We start from the raw sequence: 16,170 nt of genomic DNA, 5'->3' as shown, positions 1-16,170 counted from the left end.
TTGTGAGTGAGATGCTGTTTGCATACCTCCGGGTTCTCGTTGGTCGTGCAGCAGGTGTACAAGGCTGGACACGCAGCTTGAGCTCCCAATGCGATGAAGAACGAGAGAAGAGTCGTGAGATGTAGCGAGCCGATGCTCGAACTCTTCATCTTTGCTTGTACACTAGCAACAAGAACTTCTAAAATTGATTGTAAGTCGAAGTCGATCTTTGCGTTGATGTGCCGCCTTGCCACATCAGTTTTGCCGCAGTGAATTTCAGCGAAGGAGAGGATTGCTATGCTGCAAGATCGTAAAAGAAATGTTCACTGTGCTATCGACTTTTGTCGCGAGTATCACGGTCTGGATATAGGGACCCCTCTGAGACCTGCATGCTAAATACGTCGATAAGCACTCATATGGTCAGTGCTAGTGTGGAATGCTGCACATTTGCGTGCTTCCTTATAATATCTGCCAATGTCCAGTGTCTTGCAGCTAATAGGCGTTCACATTGATCGTATAGTCGCGTATGCTGGATATTGGCATTCGGCGATCGGATGATAGTGGGATGCCTGTCGAGGTACTATGTCTGAGAATCTCCCAGCTTGCCTCTAATTAGTGAACAGACGTCCTGGGCGATCAGTTATTTGTCGCACCGGATACAATAGTGTGCGTTCAGTGTTCACTAAGTGCTCACCGACGTTGAGGCTGTGGAGGTCACTTGATCTTTGCAGTTCTTGTGCTCAAAGCGAGGTGAGACTTCGATGAAAAGCGGTGTGCATCCGAGCATACAAAAGATTCTTATTTATTTGCACGAATAGCGTCAAATTGGAGCCCTCCACAAGCCGTGAAGTGTCGACTGCTTTCGATGGAAGGCACCAACCAGATGGATAGCAGATAGAAGAAACTTTCACTGCCGTATCGTTGTTTCCATCATCCGCAGCCGAAGCAGTCCACTAAACGAAGCCTGTCATTCGATATGCATGTCGATCAGATCGAAGATAGAAGTGACCTTTCAGCCTGTGTTGTGTCAAGATTCCACTTGCATTCCGGCTATACAACCTTGCCATGCGTGACAATACATACTAGGACCCTCTACTGACAGTCATGTCTCAGTGACCTTGATGCCATTGGTTCCGTGCACACCGTTCACCCCATTGTTCGCCGCCGTGCCATTTTCCGAGCAACAACCATTGGTCCGCACGGGTAAAGTCTACTCATACGCCGTACTCTTCTTGAATGACTTTGTTGATGGCGGAACATCGTTGGTCGGGTTAAAGAGGCAGGAGTTGTAGGCTTGAGATGAATTTGAGCAATCTCCGCGGGCATGATCGGAAGCCGTCGACTGTAAAACATCAGCATTAGTTGGTTGACTTCGTGTTACCATAGGCGACTTGTTGTCATACCTCGAAGATTATGCGTAAAGCTGAATGTATGCCAGATGACAATATCCTTATTCTTGACGGGAGCAGGACCTTGATCCAGGATTTGATACCGGTGCCGCCCAGAAACTGGTTCGTGTAGTCCCTAGCTGGAGATAGCTGTCGGTCTGTCTATTCTGTCACCCAAATTGGTGACTCGCAGAACTCTGATCGTTTCCAGTGCCATCAGCCAGACTGTGCCAGTAGCATCTGTGATCCGATCGGGACCAGTTTGTACGCAATTGGCGTAAGTGACACGGGCTTCGTCTTGTTCTCATTCAGGGTCTTGATAACTCGACCTATGTACAAATCGTCTGGTACTGCACTTGCTCGAACGATTTGAGTTTCCTTCGTCACGTAGCCAGGGCCTAGTGGATTGAGCTTCTCATCCCATGGCATTGGCACGGCATTAGTGCATGCGAAGGTGTTTTCGTAACCTCCGACTGCTGGGTCGGTTGGAATATTGAACAAATGTTGGTGGTGTGGAGCCATTACACCATTGGCGACAAGTGTTCCCCATGGTACTTTGACATCTTGTTCTGCAGGTTGTGTCGACAAGATGCCAGTGGCTCGCGTCTCGAAAGTGATCTCGCCAGATTTATCCAGGATCCACGCGAAGATGTACTTAGAGTTGGCCACGGTGAGGATTATCTGCAGGACTAGCTGTCGTTTCCTCACAACAGCTGCGTTGCCTGTTCGCTGATTGGTGTGCTTCCATTGTATGCCATTATCCACCTCAGCCGTCCACAGTGACGACATGGCCGGAGAAGTACTTGATTGTGCCAAGACAATGACAACCAAGTTGAAGATTGTTTGCAGTCACGCCAGCGCCGACGTTGCCAAGATCAAAAGCACCCTTTCGGTAAATTGGGCTACGCGAGTCACCGTAGGGTACGAACATCTCTGCGAGCGAGAGTCGGATGAAGGCGCTCTTGTTGTTGAACCAGAGATCGTGGAGCGTCAGGAGCGCTACTTCTCCCACTTAATCATATTTCCAGTCACTTTCAAGCTAGCTCCCTCTGGCTGCACCACTTGATATGGCTTCATTGTCGTCTGCGGCGGAGTCTTCTGCAGCCGATGAAGATACTTTGGCTCCCCTGGAGCTGTCTTGCGCTGTATGACGTGCTCGCCCGCGGTGACAGTCTCGTCAGAACCGACCGGAATGCGCACAGTTTTCTTCACGACCATCTTCACCAGGTCCACGACCACCATGAAGTCAAGCGGGGAGGCGTAATGGTTCGAGTCAAGATCGTTGTTGGCTGGATTTTCCATGTACATGAAAACCTGAACACCTCTATCGCACGCTCTCAACCTCGTCCTGCGAAGACTGTAGAGCAAAACCCCCGAGCGAAGCACCGCACGTGGCAGAGCGCAGTTGCAGTGAGTTGTCGTGCCACGGTTCTGCTGCGATAGTGGAGCAGCCAATGGACGACAGTCACGCTAGCCGGGCGGCCCGCGACACGGGAGCCCAGATGGCTACGTGGGCGCTTCGTAGAGCCAATTCTACGGGGACCGCTCCACTGCGCCATCCTCCCCAATCGGACACACACACCACAGCATTATGCGCTCGAAAACGCTCGCGACCCTTGCGCCAGCGCACTCATCATGGCGGCAGCAGTCAGAAGACGGCCATGGCGTGCCGACGAAGATGCCTTGCTCGCACGGCTCGTAGCGATGTATGGCAGTAAACGCGCTCGTGGAGCGGACAATCAATGCTCAGAGCTTGCACGGCATCTGCCCAGAAGACCCAGCAAAGACTGCCGTAAAGGCTGATTCCACTCACTGGATCCGACTCTGCGCGAAGGCCGTTGGACGCCAGCAGAAGATCAAACCCTGTTCGAGGCGTACGCACCGCTGGGGCCGCTTTGGTATCTGATCCCTCATCGAATACCTGGCCGGAGGGACGATCAGTGCTCGGAGCGATAGGTAGAGATCCTTGGTTCCTCTGCAAAAGATCGTCTGCAACCTTGGACTCCAGAAGAAGACACGCATCTTGTGATAGAAGTGGCTAAGATTGGTCGCAGATAGACTGCCGTATCAGAGGAATTGCCAGGTCGTCCGCCGCTGACGTGTCGGAATCGCTGGCGAGCACTTCAGAACAGGCGTCGAGGTGGTCACTCTCCAGCAGCGTTCTCGCCAACAGCGTTCATACACACACTAGACTCGTCTCCGTGCTCAGCACAATCGTTAGGTTATGCTTCGACACCCGCAAAGCCCGCCACCACGTCAGCGACTCCTGGCGAGATCAATTATCAGCAAGTCTCTGAGGCATACGAGTCTATGTTCCCACCGGAATCGTGGGCCGCTGTGGATGAATGGCTTCAACATCCCATGTGGTCAGATCCAGACTGGTCTTCGCAGCTAGGCGTTGCCACCGATGCGACAATACCGTCGTCGCTTGATGCCAGGGCACCCATGGACGAATCCAAGATGCTGAACTTTGATTAAGCAGGATGCTTTTCGGTCCCACATCCTTCAACCAATAGTGATCCGTTTGCTCTCACTTTGGACACTGAATGGACGCCTGACATGCTGCGAGCGCCCAGTCCTGGAATGAATCCTGAGCCATCCGAAAGTACGACTTATACAACTGTACAAATAGAACGCACGTTAGTGCCAACACCAAACAAAATCGTCTACGAAGTTCATTATTACCACCATGTGGTACATCATTACCAAAAATCATGCAGCTGGCAGCTGAAAATTATCAACCCAACAACGGCTCGCCGAATACCACCAACATTGTGCTACTATCAGCACAGGAGCTCTTGGCTCAGCTGAGATACGAGCTGTCTTCCTGGACTCAGTCACCCCGAGTGGTGCTGAGGACAGCTGATGCGTGCTCATTAGGGTTGTCGAACGACCAGCACAATGCCGTATGATGATCACGATCCTGATCACCCGCAGAGGTGCAGCTGCATTTGATGGCTCAGGATCAACCGCGCCCAGCACAGCGCCACACAGCTGCCCTGCTCACAGGACAACCATCCATCCCGAAACGAGGTTGTCTCGAAACTGGCGAACACGCGCACTGCGATTAGGCTGACTTTGCTAAGTCTCAAAGCTTCACCACAAGCTTCGCGCCTGATACTTTCTTTGCGCGGATCATGTCGAGGCCCTCTTGTATTCCGCGGAAGCCACCCTCTACCAACCTGACTGGAGGTGTTTTGAGCGTCTTGGCAAGCTCCGGTAGGCTTGCGTAGAATTTCACCAGCGCATCACGCTCTCTGGTGGCAGCAGGAAACTTCGGTCCGATGGGAGGCAGCCAAGCAAAGGCTTTGCCGAGTAGCTGGAAAGACATGATGAATGTTGTCTCGACACCAGGAACGCGGGTCTTGCTGTCCAGCAAGGTCACCACTTTGCCGCCATTCTTCTGGATCACTTGGGCGCAGAATTCGGTCGATTCGCCCTCTGAGAAGCAATCCACCGCCCGTGTAATGTCCGGATGTGCTTTCGCGATATCTTGGGCCGCAGTTGGCGTGTGGTAATCGAATACATGATCTGCTCCGTATTTCTTGACCAGCTCGAAAGAATGCGGCGATGCTGTAGTCACAACAGTGCAGCCTGCCTTTTTTGCCAATTGGATGGCAAAGAGACCAACACTGCTCGATCCTGCGTAGATAAAGATTGGCGAGCCAGGAGACTTGGCACTTTCGTCGGGCCAGGGAACGTCAAGATGCAGGTGCAACGCTTGCATTCCCGTTGCCACGGCCAAACCAAAGCTCGCACCTTCCTCATCTTTCACTTCCTCGGGCAATTTCCACACCAGATCCCGTTCGACCTTGATATATTCGGCGAATGCGCCACGCTCTTCGTCGATACTACCTTGCACAAATCCCGCCACACGATCACCAACATTCCATGAGCTGCGCGCATCTTCTCCGACTTCCTCGATTGTTCCGCAGAAGTCACATCCGGCCACGTTTCCAGCTGGGGCAAGCACATCCACGAATTTCGTGTCAATGGGATTGAGCGCAGTCGCATGAACTTTCACCAGAATTTCATTTTTGTTGATCACTGGCCTGGGAAGTTCCACCTCTTTGAGGCCATTGCCCATCGACCTTTTGGTGAGCAGGTTGGCTGACCTTGTGAGTAATCCATTGTCCGTGACGAGGGCCTTCATTGTGAGAGACTTGTTTAGCGTGCAGATCCTGTAAGGATGGAGTGTACTGTACTAGGAGTGACACGGCCGTAGAGGGCGCTTTTCTATGCTCGACGTTCGAGATTAGTGATCTGGAGGGGACCATTGGCCTCGGAAACGCCAAGCGCGCCATCCATACAGTCCCGACGGCGCAACAGTTGATCCGGCAACTTTAATTGATCTGCAACGATTGGGTTCAACAGCACGACCGATGACAAAGCGGAAGTGGAAAGCCATGGGACGGATCCGCCTGTTTCAACAAGAATCTGAAAAGGTTGATATGTCCTTTGCTATAGAGCGGCCTAGCCGGTAAGGCAATGATTGACGTGATTTTGGTTGAAAGCTGATTAAAAAGCTGATTAAAAAGCTGATTAGTATCGCCGAGGCTCATTCGCTGGCCACTCATACAACAGATCGTTCTACAAGATGCAAGGCTGAGCAATAATGATAAGGGCCGCTGACACGGCTCTGAGTAGCATGACAGGTGCAGACATACCCGGTTCACCCATTTGTCTATAACTGCCGCTGGAAACCTCCAGCCCTCCTGCCGTTCTTGTTCAAGCCACATTGGTCTACCACAGCACTTCGACAATTATTAGCAATGTCTTCCAATAAACGCTCGGTACTGGTCACGGGGTAATTCGGGACCGATTTTATATGTCGCATCAACGCTGCAAGACTGACGATGTGTAGATGCTCAAAAGGCAGCGCTGGCCAAGCTCTTGCACTTGAATTCGCATCACGAGGGCTGCGAGTGTTTGCTACTGCCCGCTCTCTCTCGTCACTAGAAGGACTCCAAGAACATGGCATCGAAACGCTCACCCTGGACGTCAGCAAGTCTGAGAGCATAGCGGCACTAAAAAAGGAAATCGCCACGCGGACCGGAGGCAAACTGGATATTCTGTTCAACAATGCAGGCTCGTGTAAGCATACCACTGTAACCACCAAATCTAACAACGAGGCGCTGACTTTCGCCCAGTGTACGAAGCACCCGCTGTTGAGCAAGATCCTGGCCGAGTCAGACAAATGTTTGAGTCCAACGTCTTCGGCGTCATGGAAATGATCTCGACCTTCACACCCCTTCTTCTGGCAGCGAAAGCTGGATCTTCTCTTCCTCCAACCATCGTCAACACCGCATCAATCGTCGCAGTTCTTCCATACATGTTCGCATCCGCCTACGCTGCAAGCAAAGCCGCGATAGCAGCATATTCAAGCACACTACGACTTGAACTGGCACCCCTCGGCATCAAAGTGATCACTTTGTACATGGGTGTAGTATCCACAAACATCTTCAGCGCCGATTCAGTCAATTTCGGTCCTGAGAGCTGGTACGTTGAAGTCGAGGCAGGAGTGAAGAAGAGAAATCAAGACAGTACAGCCTCTGGCATGAAGATAGATCAGTTCGCCAAGGGAGTCGTCAGCGAAATTGTCTCTAATCCTGCCCTTGGGAAAGGCGAATGGATCTGGAAAGGGGCAAAGGCTAATCTTGTTTGGTTTTTGAATACCTTCGGTCCGAAGAAGGTCTTCGATGGGACCATGGAGGGCGATATTGGGTTTACCCGCGAGGTCAAACAAGCTGTTGCTAAACGAGGGGAAGCAAGTTTGTTGAAGCAGGGTTGAAGACGAGATGCGGCTCTGTCTACTTACTGCCGAGACTTCTTTCAGGCAGGATACGTTCAACGATGACCCAGTGCGGCTGCGAGAGGCTACCGACTTACATTCGTTGAGTCTTTGTCTGCCTTGTCTAGGCTGCCCGACTACAATGGCCGTCTCTTTAGATCGCAACAACGTTTAACAAGTACTTGTAGCTATACCATTTATATTAAATATGTTTCTATAAAACATTGGAAATAAACAACTTATAAGTAACGGTTTTGTAATAAACAAATGTACGAGGGCATGCCATTCATGGTAATCGCTTCAAAGCTTAGCTACGTTAGCTTTGTTGTGCCTTCATTCCTGTTTGCAACTTCCTATAGGCTGGCTTCAGGTAAGCGGCACATTCATCCATCGTTCTGATTCGTGACTAAACGCAATCTCACGAGTATGGTCGCTGGAAAATATCTCAAATTTCAAGATTTTCACCGACGCGATTGTCACCATAAGCCGCGGAAATCAAGAGCATACTGTTTCTGATCCGCCCTGAATGTCACAATCCGATTTCTAGACCCATATGTCAAGGCGAAGCACGATTAGGCTACGAGAAATATTCAGAAACTGTTGACGAATCGTGACCCGCATTTATTGAACTCATTTCTCCTGAGCCTTGTTGAACTCGGCCTGTGAGTACTCCACTCGTCCATCTTTGTATGCATGCACCGACGTCTGTCTCTTATTGTTTTTGAAGATCTCGCCAGACACGCGAAGTTTTGGGTCCGCTTTTTGAAACATGTTCACCACCACTGACAGCTGTGAGCTGATGTCTTTCCGATATGAAGATTACCTGCCCTTACTGGAATCTGATCTCGTCCGAGTCCTTCAATTTCGAATTCTTGGAAAGGGCACTCTTTAGTTGTGCTTCGTACGTCTCATCGCGCGAGGCTTTGCCCCGAACAAAACGATAAAGGGCGCGAGCAGCGCTTGAAAAACTGCGAGACATGTTTGAGTCCGGGCGGCTTGACTATGCTACTGCAGCACTGGAGGTTGGTCGATCGGGTTGGTAGTGTCTGGGAGGATCGATGGAGCACTTGCGTGAGCTCCTTGCGGTAGAATCTGCGAAATGAACTGAAGGATGCGAATGGGGTACGGATGATCGTGGTGCAGGCAATCCGGTCCTCAAATAATCGCAAGTCTCGGTCATGTTTCCAGCCTCAGACAAGCTAGACGCCGCAATGCTACTTTGTAGACGCCCGCTCAGTCGTCTCGGCGTTCGTTTCGGCGCCTACTGTGGCAGCTTGCTCTTAGATGCTGGGAGGTAGCATCATTCCCGCAATTCGTGACGGGTGCTGGCCATATTCGTAAGCACTTCTCCGACTTATACGCCACTGCTTGACAAGTAAGCGATCGACGGAAGCCTCGCAAAGAGAGACATGACCAGTTGTAGACTGATCTTAGGCGCCCGCATTGATGCCATCCTCGTGAGCCACTTGAGCGCATTTCTGGTCTGTTGTTGCCAGGGGTATGGCCGGTCCGGCGGGCGACAGACAGCGGCCACGAATTAGCTCTACTGGGTCAGCAAGCTTGAAACATGTGCTGTACGCAGTGCAGCGGTGCGGCGATTCTTTTGGGGCTCCTCAGCTGTAAGCAGAATGGCATGTTTTGTGAGAAGTCAACAGAGGCAGTCCAGGGTGTGCACAAATTCAGACTAGCGGCGGGTCTCGGATGTTCCACCCGATCCTTGCTTGCCAGACACGTCCCTCCACCTCCACGCGCTCACATGTTCGTGAGACTGCTTTCTTCCTTGATAAACGCTCCTCATGGCTCTTCAAAGATGCGCTCCTCGCTTCAGAACCAGACCACTCGCAATGCTTTATCACACGCCCTGGCCTCCATCGACAGCGAAGGCGCCGATTCTCGACGCAACCCAGCCAATCGAAGAGGAGCAAAGCCCCTACTACCACCCTGATCGCTTCCATCCCACGCGGCTTTATGACGTTCTGAACAATCAATACCAGATTGTTGCCAAACTAGGACATGGCTCAGGCTCGACTGTCTGGCTTGCAAGAGATCTATCTAGGTTGATCTGTCCAGCAATCAGCCAGGGCACCGCCGCTGACTGCGCGTCAGGTACCGCTGGACAGCAGACAAATTCGTCACAGTCAAGATAGCTTCCAGTCGGTCAACGACTCGCGACGATGGCGTGAAGGATGAACTCGCCATTCTCCAGCGAATTTCTGGGGCCAATCCCAAGCACCACGGCTGGAACTTTGTCAGAAAATTGATCGATTCCTTCACCGTGCATGAACCAAAGGCCGAACATACATGCACTGTGTTTGAAGCCCTACGTGAACCCTTGTGGTTGTACCGAAGACGCTTCGTTGGTAATGTCATACCTCCTGATATTCTCAAGATTCTTCTGCAGATGGTATTGGAGGGTCTCGATTATCTTCACTCGGAATGCCACGTTATTCATACAGGTAAAGGGAAAGCCTCAGCAGCGAGTCAAACTGCAGCTGACAGCAACGCAGATCTCAAGACAGACAACATCATGATACGCTTCGAAGACCCGGCGATGCCCCAAGAAGTAGCCCAGGACGAGTACAACGCGCCCCTTGCGCAAAAACATTTGAACGATGGTCGTGTGATCTATCTGTCCCGAAATGACTTCGGACCTCTAAGAAAACCGACAGGTGTGATTCGCATCACTGACTTCGATCGCGCCGTTCTCGGTACAGAAGCACAGTCAGGCTGCATACAAGCAGATATTTATCGCGCCCCCGAAAGTATTCTTGATGCGGGCTACTCCTACCCCGCCGATATCTGGAACCTTGGAGTCATGGTATGATAGCTTGAAATGACCATTCCTGTTGGTCGTGTGCGCTGACCGGTCGTCGTTCAAGCTGTGGGATCTGCTCGAGGGTGAATGGCTCTTCCAAGTGGCTAAGAAAGACTCCCATGAGTATGATGATAGATCGCATATCGCGCACATAACGGCACTTCTGGGTCCGAAACCTGATGGTTTTCCTTTCGGCCAGAGGACAGAGAGGTTTTACGACTCCAACGGCATGTGGAGTCCACATTGCCTCTTTGCAGAGTACTGACCAATTCGATTAGGCCATTTTAAGCACCAAGACTTGATACCCAAGAAGTCCAGTTTCGAGGACTCGATTACCTACATGCAAGGGGAAGAAAAGAGAATGTTCATCAGCTTCGTAAAGAGGATGATCAAGTGGCTTCCAGAAGAGAGGAGCACAGCTAAACAGCTATTAGAGGATCCCTGGTTGCAGGCCAAAGCTTCATAAGAGAGATCTGGCCAGGAATTCGTGGTGGCCTCGATCGATGTCGAAGACACATCCTGCAATATCATCCACCGTCATCCATGACAGGTCCAAGAAATTCGTTCGAGCTTCGCTGATGTACTGTTCTCGGGAAGCCACCATGCAACAACCGCGATGCCTGGAAAGCAATGAAGGCTCGCCAATAGCAGCAGTAACTGAGCTGTTGCTTTCTAGGCACGACTTCCCATCAGCGCACTCGGGGATGGAGAAGCTGCAAGTGTGATTGAGTGCTGACGACTTCTAGAGCTTTTTCAGGTCATGAGACTGGCAATTGCAGTCTAGGTGCGCCTCGGAGTTCCCTCAATCGGTTTGAGTTTGAGACGATTTCGGAATCCAGTGCCCACCACCAGTCCTTGAATATAGTCTGTCCGACCTCCCAGCTCCGGGCATCGTAGCCAAGCCCGTTGCCATCCACAGCAATGCGAATGCCTTCCGACTCATCGTCAAGATCATGTATCAGTCGCATAATGGCCATGGAGCCCCTCGCGATTGGTGGCCTTAGCTGATCAGGCTGACTGAAGAGACACACGAGTTTGGTCCTCAGGGATGGAAAAGGTAAGACGTCAAGCACTGGGCAATGCGGTATGAGGAGCTGTGCTTGCGTAGGGCGCAGGTTTTCAGGTATTTCTCCAGAGGTGACTGGTATCTTGGACAAGTCAAACACACGATTGGCAGTGAGGTCTAAGACTTCATCCATGATTCCAAGCATGCTTGCGATGCGAAGTGAGGCTTCCATCGTCTTGAGCGTTGGGATGTCAATGACATGATCAGATGGGAACGTGAACTGTGAAGATTCGAGGTGTTGGAGTTCTGCTGACAACTGAGCATCGGGAATTGACGTCAAACTTTGCACAGCATCATCTGCCTCACGAATCAGCAAATAACCTCTCAGCTGGATTGCAGCGTCGAGCCTCTTCTGGCATACCACGGTACGAAAAGGCATCGACTCCGATCTGAACCTCAGCGGGTTCTTCAAATGCCGTCCACAATATCTCATATTGTGCTTGATCTATGCACTGAGCATACGATGCCGCATTATCGGCTCCTTGATGGCGATCGTAAAAGCGGTTGCTTGGCTCGCTAGCCATGCATGAACCAGGAAGCGGAGGCACTTCTGGAGTCCGAAGTTGCTGCTGCTCGCGTGCCGCATCCGTGTCGCTAATTCGCAGTCTTTTCTCCAGCGACTGCAGCCGTTCTCGCTTCCGCTGCCCTATGCAGAGTGAGTACCAGTTGGCAAGTATCGTGACCGGGGTTCTTTACGGTATCTCCGCTGAGCGAGGACATTCAGAACTCGCTGACGTTCCGGCCCAGGTGGCAGAGACAACTCCTTAGACGCCATAACGAGATACGCTGTGCCCAATCGGCAAGCCAAAATGAAAGGAACTCGTGTATGACGAGAGTGATGACGAGGAATCGGACAGCTGACGTCTAAATTCGGGCCTGGCACATGGCAAGCGCGCTTGACCTTTTCTGGTTAGTCATAACGTTATGGCAGGGATGCGTATAGTCAGCAACAAGCTCACTACCTTTATTCACGCCCGTGACAACGGAATCTAACACGATTCAATACATAAAGGCAAGATGGCAAAACTAAACTCTGACTTCCGTCACAACTCCTCTTCTGACACTGCAAGAAATTCTAGCTGAAACTCCATTCCAGACCGATCCATAATCAGCAGAAGCATGCCTTCCACCACAACTTCACATCAAGGCGTCGACCCAGCTGCTGCTGGCAGTGTCATCCGTATTGCACTTGCAGTCGAATCTGCTCTCACGGTCGGCATGGGCGCCTACTACATCTGCTTTCCCCGGCATTTCCTGGCCCAAACGATGGGTGCAGCTGCTTCTCAAGTCACAACAGCAGCAATACAAGCCGCTCAGCAGTATGGCGCCACTATCGCATTCGTCGGAGCTGTAGTGGGCCTTCACTTTCCCAATACCAAGCTCGCAATCGAATCTCGCCAGCCACTCTATCGCGCAATACTTGCATTCGAGGTCTTGTACGTTCCACTATTGGTATGGCAAGCGTACACGATGGAAGGAGGAATGTCAAAAAGTGCATTGTTGTCCACGGCTTGGCAATTCGCGCCATTTATTGCATGGAGGATATTTACACTTGGCTGGAAGCCTGAGTGGTTCGGACGTAACTTGGAGAGGAAGAAGCTGGACTAGGACGGTGCCGCATCCACAATGTCACGAGTCGACGATCTGCCGACGATAAAATCGTCAAATTGACATGGCTACGCACATTTCCAGCACTCAAATCGGCATCGACTTGTACTATACGGGCACTGACCATGTTCATCTGCAGCACACACCCTTGAAATTCAATCACATCGGCATAATCGAAGCAATAAATTCTTTGCCAGAAATAGCGGTTTCGTCCAACATGCACCTTCAATTGATCTCTTTCATCTATCTTCTATCTCTCCCCTGTATCCATTACAATGAATAGCCCGCGGCTCTTTAAATCAATCATGGATACCCTAAAGTGGTGGAATATCGGCATACAGAGTGCTTGCATATTCCTCAGGATATCTTCCTCCAGCTGGCTCAGCCTCCTGACATGCTTTCCTGATTTCCCTCTCCTCTTCCTCGTTCAGATCGACTTCCAGAGCTCTCACGTTCTCTCCAATTCTTTGAACGGAAGTCGTGCCTGGGATAGGGAAAAAGTCGTCTCCTTACGCCAGAATCCATGCCAGAGTAAGCTGGCTTGCTGTGCAGCCTTTCGTCTTCGCAATCTCGGAAAGCCGATCAACGAGCTTGAGATTGTGAGGGAAGTTCTCAGGAGAGGACCGCGGAGCATACTTGCGCATGTCATCCATAGCCAGATCATCTGGGTTGCGAATTTGCCCTGTTAGCATGCCACGGCCAAGAGGTGAGTACGCGACAATTGCGACGCCGAGCTCGCGAGCAGTCTTCAGCAAGCCGATTTGTTCAGACTCAATATCGAGACTGAATGGTGAATATCTGCATACCGTTAGTCCTGCATTGAGTTCTATTTGACACACGTACTCAATTTGAATTGCATCGATATGCTCGACCTTGCAAGCCCGTCGAAGGGAGTCGGAACTGCATTCAGAGAGCCCGATACACTTAATCTTTCCCTCTTGCTTGAGTTGCTTCAACGCTTCTACAGTTTTCTCGATCGGAGTCTTTTGATCGAGGCGATGGCAATAGTAAAGATCAATGTAATCCACGTTGAGGCGCTTCAACGACTTCTCGCATGCTTCACGGACATACTCTGGATCGGAGCGAGTATTGAAATTTCCGGCCGCATCGACCGATAGGGCGAATTTCGTAGCGAGAAAGACTTCCTCACGCTTCCCAGGATTCTGCTTGAACCATTTGCCTGTGGATTTGTCAGTATTCGTCCTATCTAGGAACGCTGTAGACTGACCTATCAATTCTTCACTGTCTCCATAGATATCTGCTGTGTCCCAGAACAGGTCTCCCTCTTGATACACTGTATCAAGAACTCTGAAACGTTCCGCATCTGGCTTGAGAGCTCCGTACATGGCACTCTGCGAACGTTGTTAGTCCTGGTCAACCTTCCCATAGTCTAAGCTTCGCATACCAGGCCCATTGCGCCATAGCCCAAGCGGGTGACTTGTGGTCCATTCTTGCCCAATCTGGCTGTCGGTAACTTGATCTGGGCCATCTTCACTGAGTTCTCTGTAGTTGCTCGTCGATTTTGAGGATGTTGCTGGTTCAATCCGACACAGTGTGCGGCAGGATCGCTCATATATTCTCTCCAGATGGCCGAACACTCGCGAGCCTAGCAATCTCGGACATTGCACTCACTTCTCGTTGCAACAGCTTGGTGACGTTTTGTCTGCTTCTGGCTTAGCTCGTGCGTGATATACTAAGCAATATGGAATACCGGTCGAAAAGAGATTCCGTTTCCCGTGCATTTTTATGGCGGTCTGCCTACCACGAGCGGACGCCTCTAGTGTTTTTCGGTGTATGAGTTACTCTCAAGCAAGCACCAGTCACGGTTGAAGGCATTGAAAGTCTATCGTTACAAATCGGTAGCACTGAAATTGCCTCAGCCTAGATTCCAGTTGTCCTCTACAATATATTCGTCAGAAACATCCACAAAGCGTATCGGTTCCTCGCCTCTTTCGACCCTCCAGCGGTTGCTGCTTGCAAGCAGTTCACCACAGCCTTTCACAGCCCATGCCCACTTTGTGAGGAAGGCCGGTGTCGCTTCCCAATCCATACTCTCATGCGGTTCTCCCCAAACAACGAGCCCAGTACGTCCTGAAGTTACCTCGTCCGAATCTCCCACTGAGGCGGAGGGCACACTTCCGCCGGTCGTAGGATTAGTTACATGGGAGGATCGCGATCTAGCTTTCCGCTCGAGAAGCCGTGGTATAACCAGAAGCTCACCAATCAGGTCTCCCAACATGTCCCAATGATCGAAAAGTCCTTCGTGCGTGATTAAGTTATCTCGCATTTGCGGAAAAGGAAGTAGATTAAGCCAGAGATGATGAGGTTGGAGTTGTTGCAGTTTAGTCGGAACGAGGGCCGGTGGGGTGTTGGGGTTCAAAGGATAGACCATGGTATCGTCCACGTAGGGACCACTCAGGGGGCAGGTGACTGGGGAAGGCGGGGGATCTTTCCAGCCGGTGAGGAAAGTGTTAAGAGTGCGCTTATTCGAGACGAAAGCGCGGAAGACATTGTACTGAACGAGATGGATCAGGTGATCGGTGGAGAGGGGGAACACAACGGCCGGCGGGGTCACTGGTGGGCCGTCAGCGGGACAGGTAAGTGAGTGTGCAGACTGCTGATCAGGCTCGCGAGGCTGCGAAGTCGCACTGTCGCTTTCCAGTCGCGCGGGATTATCCGCATGTGTGACATCCGTGTCTTGCGGTGCTGCCGGGGCTTCTTGAGAGGCCAAATAAGCGACTTCATCGAGACGCCACCGATCGACCTGAAAAGGTCGCATTGGGAGATCGGTCTTTGCAGCCTGGGTCTTCTTCCGCTGCCCTGGATCACTTGTGAGTCGATTGAGCACATGGAGTTGGACGGGGAACTTACGATGGGCCCTCTGGCTTAGCCTGTTCTGCAGCTGCCTTCGCTTTCTAGTCTGGGCTTGAGATTCTTGCGTCCCGACTGCTTTCTCATCGCGGCCAGAATTCGAAGACGCCATCGCGATCTCTTGGCCTGCCTACACGAGAAGCGTGCAGATGTGCGCGTGGGCGCGTGGCTGCTTGATGATGAGGATTTGGTAAATGTGTCATGCTGCAGGTACAGTAACTAGTCCCGGAAAAAGTCGAGTTTGAAAGGTCGTCAGGGCGGGAGGTATCTAGTAACGTTAGGGAGCAAATGCACTTGGACCAGGGATCCAAGCCACACTGAGAAGACTAGTCCGGAACCGGATAAAACGTCAGCACGCTATTCACGCCAATGGGACACGGACGAGGCATCAGCCATCAGCACATGTTAGCGCTCATGCATAAGGCCTGGACCCTTCAGCAATAACTCCAAAGTCCGTGGTATGGAACGAACGATGGACCAACTGCTCTTACAACATCACGTTATGGCAACGATCTGTGCCTCAAGGCGGCGATGTGTGGTGATGGCATACAATATATCAGTCCCAGAAATCCTGTCAGACATAGAGACCAAAGGTTGAGTATCATAAGCTACTTCACTGTACCAATTGTTCGACCAAAACAACTTCCAAAGT

At 51.3% G+C, this 16,170-nt stretch overlaps 8 protein-coding genes across 8 annotated transcripts; 3 read left to right on the top strand and 5 right to left on the bottom strand.

The window, feature by feature from the left end:
* Positions 1 to 1,189: 1,189 nt before the first annotated feature.
* CKM354_000931500 (uncharacterized protein) lies at positions 1,190 to 2,156 on the bottom strand (the record flags this gene model as incomplete). Its single annotated transcript, XM_044804729.1, has 3 exons — positions 1,190 to 1,321; positions 1,383 to 1,503; positions 1,594 to 2,156. 3 exons carry the CDS (start codon positions 2,154 to 2,156, stop codon positions 1,190 to 1,192), a joined length of 816 nt encoding a protein of 271 aa, XP_044660664.1.
* Positions 2,157 to 4,455: 2,299 nt separating this feature from the next.
* Positions 4,456 to 5,520, bottom strand: CKM354_000931400 (uncharacterized protein; the record flags this gene model as incomplete). The annotated part of the gene is made up of 1 exon (XM_044804728.1): positions 4,456 to 5,520. One exon carries the CDS (start codon positions 5,518 to 5,520, stop codon positions 4,456 to 4,458), a length of 1,065 nt encoding a protein of 354 aa, XP_044660663.1.
* Positions 5,521 to 6,139: 619 nt separating this feature from the next.
* On the top strand, positions 6,140 to 7,158 carry CKM354_000931300 (uncharacterized protein; the record flags this gene model as incomplete). The annotated part of the gene is made up of 3 exons (XM_044804727.1): positions 6,140 to 6,174; positions 6,232 to 6,461; positions 6,518 to 7,158. The coding sequence occupies 3 exons, from the start codon at positions 6,140 to 6,142 to the stop codon at positions 7,156 to 7,158; spliced, it is 906 nt and encodes a 301-aa protein (XP_044660662.1).
* A 1,844-nt stretch (positions 7,159 to 9,002) lies between these two features.
* Positions 9,003 to 10,439, top strand: CKM354_000931200 (uncharacterized protein; the record flags this gene model as incomplete). Its single annotated transcript, XM_044804726.1, has 5 exons — positions 9,003 to 9,214; positions 9,265 to 9,614; positions 9,666 to 9,976; positions 10,038 to 10,200; positions 10,252 to 10,439. The coding sequence occupies 5 exons, from the start codon at positions 9,003 to 9,005 to the stop codon at positions 10,437 to 10,439; spliced, it is 1,224 nt and encodes a 407-aa protein (XP_044660661.1).
* Positions 10,440 to 10,731: 292 nt separating this feature from the next.
* CKM354_000931100 (uncharacterized protein) lies at positions 10,732 to 11,814 on the bottom strand (the record flags this gene model as incomplete). The annotated part of the gene is made up of 3 exons (XM_044804725.1): positions 10,732 to 11,336; positions 11,401 to 11,685; positions 11,736 to 11,814. The coding sequence occupies 3 exons, from the start codon at positions 11,812 to 11,814 to the stop codon at positions 10,732 to 10,734; spliced, it is 969 nt and encodes a 322-aa protein (XP_044660660.1).
* A 344-nt stretch (positions 11,815 to 12,158) lies between these two features.
* On the top strand, positions 12,159 to 12,647 carry CKM354_000931000 (uncharacterized protein; the record flags this gene model as incomplete). The annotated part of the gene is made up of 1 exon (XM_044804724.1): positions 12,159 to 12,647. One exon carries the CDS (start codon positions 12,159 to 12,161, stop codon positions 12,645 to 12,647), a length of 489 nt encoding a protein of 162 aa, XP_044660659.1.
* A 314-nt stretch (positions 12,648 to 12,961) lies between these two features.
* CKM354_000930900 (uncharacterized protein) lies at positions 12,962 to 14,220 on the bottom strand (the record flags this gene model as incomplete). Its single annotated transcript, XM_044804723.1, has 5 exons — positions 12,962 to 13,112; positions 13,161 to 13,445; positions 13,491 to 13,827; positions 13,876 to 13,999; positions 14,053 to 14,220. 5 exons carry the CDS (start codon positions 14,218 to 14,220, stop codon positions 12,962 to 12,964), a joined length of 1,065 nt encoding a protein of 354 aa, XP_044660658.1.
* Positions 14,221 to 14,523: 303 nt separating this feature from the next.
* CKM354_000930800 (uncharacterized protein) lies at positions 14,524 to 15,630 on the bottom strand (the record flags this gene model as incomplete). The annotated part of the gene is made up of 2 exons (XM_044804722.1): positions 14,524 to 15,467; positions 15,519 to 15,630. The coding sequence occupies 2 exons, from the start codon at positions 15,628 to 15,630 to the stop codon at positions 14,524 to 14,526; spliced, it is 1,056 nt and encodes a 351-aa protein (XP_044660657.1).
* Positions 15,631 to 16,170: the final 540 nt, after the last annotated feature.

This window comes from Cercospora kikuchii, assembly GCF_019650295.1.
Source record: "Cercospora kikuchii DNA, contig_00006, whole genome shotgun sequence".
NCBI lineage: Eukaryota > Fungi > Ascomycota > Dothideomycetes > Mycosphaerellales > Mycosphaerellaceae > Cercospora > Cercospora kikuchii.
Note: the sequence above shows the minus strand (reverse complement) of the source record. Positions and strands in the feature narration are given on the sequence as shown.